General features: G+C 45.1%; 1 protein-coding gene across 2 annotated transcripts; it reads left to right on the top strand.

Annotated features, from left to right (window-relative positions):
* Positions 1–1,006: 1,006 nt before the first annotated feature.
* On the top strand, positions 1,007–4,792 carry LOC111860839 (glucose-dependent insulinotropic receptor). 2 transcript variants are annotated; one of them, XM_023844892.2, is made up of 2 exons: positions 1,007–1,136; positions 1,531–4,792. In XM_023844892.2, exon 2 carries the CDS (start codon positions 2,371–2,373, stop codon positions 3,424–3,426), a length of 1,056 nt encoding a protein of 351 aa, XP_023700660.1. In that variant the 5' UTR covers positions 1,007–1,136; positions 1,531–2,370; the 3' UTR covers positions 3,427–4,792. The 2 variants fall into 2 exon arrangements, with proteins under 2 accessions (XP_023700660.1, XP_072562867.1); XM_072706766.1 differs by having other exon boundaries at positions 1,013–1,988; positions 2,194–4,792.
* Positions 4,793–6,191: the final 1,399 nt, after the last annotated feature.

Here is a 6,191-nt window from a genome sequence, read left to right on the forward strand (position 1 = left end):
GTTAAGGGTTGCCCCCCCCCCCCTTTTCATAAATCTCTAGTAATATTCTTGGCTTCAAAGACACAAAGAAAGCTTGATATGGTCAGATCTGGACTGATGCCAAGCCAGACCCTGAACACACACTCACCGGGCACCATGGGAAACGCAGGTTTTACGGTCGGGAGTCAGGCAGAAAAGGGAGGCCACGCAGTAAACACAGCACAAGATTACGGACAGCAGTCTTCTCCTTAAGGACATCCTCGGGCCACCGTCCCCAGGAATCAGCAGCTGTCAATCAGGAAAGAAACCAAATAGTACTGAACTGGATCTCTATCTCGAAAAGCATCCAGCACTGAGGTCCTCCTCACCCTGCTAGGGGGTTCCAGTGGGAAGCGATGTACAGGCATGCAGCGAGTCAGGCTGTGAGGCGGAGGGGTGAGGGGGTGTCTCTTGTGGCGAGGTCCGAACCCAATTACTGCTGACCTGGTTCTGCTGTGAATGGCGCTGAAAGATCTAGTGGGACGGAATAACGGGTCAGTATTGTGCGCAGGGGCAGGATTGTTGTTTCTGGGTCCCCACTCAAAAAGTCATTTTGGGGCCCTCCCTAGTGTAGTGACAATCTGTGGCCAACAGGGGGCCCCACACAAATTTGTGATTTGAGTGCTGATAAATACCTCCACTATTGTGTGCTGGAAGCTGTACAACTGATCGTTCACGTCATTGTGAACAAGATCCTTCCTCTGAGATGAAGGTCTCTGTGACAATGATCAGATTTTACCGGCACTTAAACCTGCCAGTTTTACCACCCTCCCTGGCTGACAGCTGCATATTTTTCATATCAGTTGGTCAGAGTTTAATTAGGGTCAGCCTGGGATCCACATTTTTGCAATATTTATGTCATGTGCCAAAGTGTAAAGTGGCTTTGTGCCAACTGCTACAATGTTTCCAGAAACACTGAGTGTAGCCTTCTGGGAAATGTTAAGATAGCCACGTCCCAAGTCCATTTTCTTGTTCTTTGGTTCCTGCTAGTGGCAATACTGTCTCTTTTTATCCTGAGTGCCGAAAGCCTGTTTCCCTTCATTTGAGGGTTTGGGACTCGGTTAATGTTATAGTGTTTGTTTTTGCCTTAAGTGGACAATGAAGACGCGCGCAAACAGGTCTGTCTGGCCGTCCTTGATCTTGAATAATTGACACCGGCTGCTGGTCACAGAGGCGGGCTCAGCAGGCAAATGAAGGCACGAAACTGGAGGTTAAAAACATTACCTAAAGATAGCATCCGGTGACCAGGGACTGGGAGAGAGCTTGGTCCACGTGCCACTTGTCAAACACGACTTGCCATCAATGACCACTGCTTAGTTAAGTGCCTTGGAGCATTTTAAACTATATAAATTAAACTGGAAATATTAAAAAGGTCTATAAGCAATTCAAGGATCTGGCAGGGAATTTATTCAGGGAGGGTTCTTGAGAGAGGAGATGGCGTGAGTGTGGAGAAGGGGGATTCCTTCTTTCTACGATTTCATTTTTCTTCACGGATCTGCCTGTTTTGTACAGTTGGCTTAAGCAAACAGAACGGAAGAGACATCACACGCAGCGATCCCACAGGACACAGCGCTGCAGATTCACCCCTACTGCACTCATCCGAACATCTGGATACAGCTTCGGCCGATGAGGAAGGGGAGCTACACCAAGAGCAGACCGCGAAGACCTTGTCGATCATAAGCAGCTTTTTTAAATGCCTGTTTGCTTCTTTACATGCATTTTTTTCCCTCTTAATTCATCGGCCAGTTTGACTTTTAACCTCAGGGACCCTGCTGCACATCTGGAATGTCTGTGCCGAGAGATTATCTGATGGGAATCGTGCTACTGTAAGGCTACGTGCCGAACAAGGGTCAAATGTGGAGAAGACACAGCTGCGAGAAAGCTGACACTGAAAGACAAGCAGGAGGGACAATCCCCGACACGGATTTCCCTCCCAGGAGCCAATATATACCAGCATAACCGGGACACTGGTAGAGCACGTCGACACTTTGAGAAAACACCTATCCTTAATGTCGTGATATCACAAGATTTTCACTGTGTTTATCTGCTAAAATGTGCCCATATGCTCACAGCAACATACTACCTAATAGCAGGCTGCCTATTTTAAAAGTATATGTGTTTGCTCAGATCTAATAAATGTCTGGTCCTTAGATTTGCTCTGGCATTTTCCGACAGTTGCGTGATGGTGTGAGGACAGAGACGCACTGTGCGATCGGGAGATGGTAGAATAGGGTTCCCCTCGACCCAAGACTTTCTTAGAGGGAACTGCCGATCTGAATGGCAGTTTAGCATGAGACACCCTGTGTAGGACCGCTAGCCCGCTAAACGTCCTGCCAATGTACACGCCTGGACATGGAGCTGGAGATTCTAGGCTGGATACTGGGCGTGAGCTCTGTGCTGATCATCAGCACCAACGTCTTGGTGGCCGCCTCCCTGGTCCTGCTCATCCGCAAGAAGGGCGGCCAGAGCTGGTGTTTCGTACTTAACTTGGCTCTAGCTGACACCCTCGTGGGCGTCGCCATCATCGGCATCTCCGTCATCGCCATCAACTCTGAAACCTCACCCATCCACCGCACCAAGTGCCTGATGTTCATGGCCCTGGTCACCTCGCCGTCAGCGGCCTCCATCCTCACCATGTTCCTCGTCTCCTTGGACCGCTACATCGCCATAAAGCTTCCCCTGCGCTACTCGCGCATCTCGAGGACACGGACGACGGCCGTTGCCCTGGTGACGCTCTGGGCGCTCTCCTTCGTGGTGGGCTTCCTGCCGGGGATGGTGACAGAGATGCAGGTGGAAGAATACAACGGCACCTGCACGTTCTTCTCTGTCATCCAGCCCAAGAGCATCATCCTGGTCTTCTGCATTTGCTTCTTCCCCGTCCTCTTGATCTTCATCTACTTCTATCTGGACATCCTGAAGATCGCCTGCGGCCACCAACGGCAGATCCGTATCGCCAGGCTAGCCGGGTCCCAAGTACCGCTACCGAGCCGGTTCGGCCGTCACGTCAAGGCCCTGAGGACGGTGGCCCTCCTGGTTGGCTGCTTCACCCTCTCTTGGTGCCCGTTTTTCATCGTCAGTGTGGTGCAGGTGCTATGCCAAGCCTGTATGCTGTACTCTGTTATTGAGACTTACCTTTGGTTGCTTGGGCTGTCAAACTCGCTCATCAACCCACTGGTTTATGCCTTCTGGCAGAGGGAGGTGCGACAGGAGCTCAGTGCCATTTTTACCAGCCTCAAGGGCAGACTTTCACGTGTAGCGCCCCTCACCACCTTTAGGGGTCGCCATTCTGAGGACACAGTACTTCCTGGAACAACAGTCCTGGGTAATTGTCACATACAGACCATATCGCGGGGCGTGGGAGTGGCTCACCCCACTACTGCACTGGCTATAGTCACAACCTCCTTTTGAGCGGAAAAAATAGAAATCTCATGGCAGACATTTTTTAGATATTTGAATTATCGCGCAAAGATGTTTTTATTTTTTTGGAATGGCAAACGTTTTTTTTCCCGTTCAATGGGCCATATGGTTCTGTTTGTTCTTTTTTGCTTCATTTCCCCCCTCTACCTGTGCACTTCTCCGCGCTCCACTCCACACGCCGTATCTGCGGAAATAAAAGAACCGAATCTAAATATAGAACGTTATCCGAACAACAAGCTTCATGAGTGTTAATTAAAAAAAATATTATTTAAACGGTTGTTTTATTTTAAATGTTATTCATTTTGCCGAAAGATGTAACTGAGAATCATGATGTATTAACAAATTACTGTATTTTCTGCAATTTTTTTACCCAACAAATCTTTATGAAGAAATTATTTTTTTAAATACAATTTGACGAGCTAATCGAAAGAATTGCATTAGTCTCATAATTTGAGCTTTTGTCCACGTGCCTTCACCCAAACAGTTGGTACAATATAACGACATTTCCCTGATTCTGGTCTTGATTTCTCCACATTGTTGGGTCTATCTCCATATAGACAAGCATTTGATATTTCTGCCATTATGTACAAGCTATATTGTAAATCATCGGCATATCGACGGAGTTACTGAACACGTTTAATTGAATTTTCAGATTTGTGCAACGATCGTCATTTGTCCTGAAATACTCCACAGGGAATGAAATGTGATATTTTGTTTTGGCAGCTCTCCAATACAGTAACAAGTTAGAAAATTATTTTAAGATTATAAAAACAACAATGTTGCTAAAGGGCAAATCTGAAACGAAATGTTATAGATGATGAATCATATAACTTCTGTGTATATAGCCTATTTAGTTTTTATGTTTGAATTAAACAGAATGATGTTGGTGGTTGTCCCTATAGAACAATATTGTATACAGGATAATTTTGCAGTCAAAGCATCTAATTTACAGATAGCTACTGAATTTAATGACGGATTTAACGTGTACAGGTACTCTATTTTACAGCAAATAATTAAACAGGAGAATCACATAAGCAAAGGACCGGAGATTATGCTATAAAACCAGGAGAGTGGAAGAGCAAAGAGAGATATCAGAAATCAACATCAAAAAATAAATAAAATAAATAAATTAAGTGCCTTTTATCCGGATTGGGGAAATGCTGACAAGCTGGTGTCTATCTTTAAAGTTAACACTGCTTCTCATTTATTTACCTTTAATGCTTTTGTTATGCTACACCATAATCTCCCATCTATCCATTCTAAATGATCGTTCATCAAATTCACGTTGATGAAAAATCTTCTTGAACTCACAGGTCGAAGGCTACTACACCCTATAGGCGGGATGGTAGTTAAATATTTTTTAAGTTGTACGTAGGTGATTTACAGTCACTAATGAATCTGGCTTTGAGAGTGGAAAGAATCAAGTTCACTGTGCGGATTGCCATTCATACAGAAGAAGATTTAAAACATAATGAAATGACCGAGTAAAAAGTGAGATTAAAAATCTTTTCATCAACGTTTCGGTTGTGATTTCTCCAGCTTCTTTTTTAGCGGTAAATTCGACTCAGTTGCTTTATAGGCCTATAGGCCTATATGGGGTAGGCAATATTTATACTAAGCATACAAAGTACACAGAGTAAAAGTCCAACGGCGTTTTATATTTGGAGGACATAATAATGAAAAATATATATTTTAAATTCAAAAGTCTATTTATTGGAAAATTAATTGATTAAATATTGGGGGGTACTTGCAGGGGTGCCGCCAGAAATCTTGGGCCCCATGAAAGATTACAATTTTGCCCCCCCCTTTTTGCGAAAAGGTAAAGCCCCTAACAGGGCCCCATGTCAGTGCTGGGCCCCTAGAATTGTTCTAACCTTTCCCCCCCTGGCGGCGCCCCTGGGTACAAGTCTCCTTGTCGCCTCTGGTTCCTAAGCCAGTGTCGATATCACCAGTTTACAATGTGCCATCGCTTTTACATAACTGGCAAGATAACAGCATAATTTGCAATTCTCATACAAAGAAGGAATTGAGATATACACTCACCTAAAGGATTATTAGGAACACCTGTTAAATTTCTCATTAATGCAATTATCTAATCAACCAATCACATGGCAGTTGCTTCAATGCATTTAGGGGTGTGGTCCTGGTCAAGACAATCTCCTGAACTCCAAACTGAATGTCAGAATGGGAAAGAAAGGTGATTTAAGCAATTTTGAGCGTGGCATGCTTGTTGGTGCCAGACGGGCCGGTCTGAGTATTTCACAATCTGCTCAGTTACTGGGATTTTCACGCACAACCATTTCTAGGGTTTACAAAGAATGGTGTGCAAAGGGGAAAACATCCAGTATGCGGCAGTCCTGTGGGCGAAAATGCCTTGTTGATGCTAGAGGTCAGAGGAGAATGGGCCGACTGATTCAAGCTGATAGAAGAGCAACTTTGACTGAAATAACCACTCGTTACAACCGAGGTATGCAGCAAAGCATTTGTGAAGCCACAACACGCACAACCTTGAGGCGGATGGGCTACAACAGCAGAAGACCCCACCGGGTACCACTCATCTCCACTACAAATAGGAAAAAGAGGCTACAATTTGCACGAGCTCACCAAAATTGGACAGTTGAAGACTGGAAAAATGTTGCCTGGTCTGATGAGTCTCGATTTCTGTTGAGACATTCAAATGGTAGAGTCAGAATTTGGCGTAAACAGAATGAGAACATGGATCCATCATGCCTTGTTACCACTGTGCAGGCTGGTGG

The sequence above is a fragment of the Paramormyrops kingsleyae genome, chromosome 24 (assembly GCF_048594095.1).
Source record: "Paramormyrops kingsleyae isolate MSU_618 chromosome 24, PKINGS_0.4, whole genome shotgun sequence".
Lineage (NCBI taxonomy): Eukaryota > Metazoa > Chordata > Actinopteri > Osteoglossiformes > Mormyridae > Paramormyrops > Paramormyrops kingsleyae.

Excerpts from the sequence above, each read along its gene's own strand:
- LOC111860839 (XM_023844892.2), top strand. The coding sequence starts at position 2,371 with ATGGAGCTGGAGATTCTAGGCTGGATACTGGGCGTGAGCTCTGTGCTG.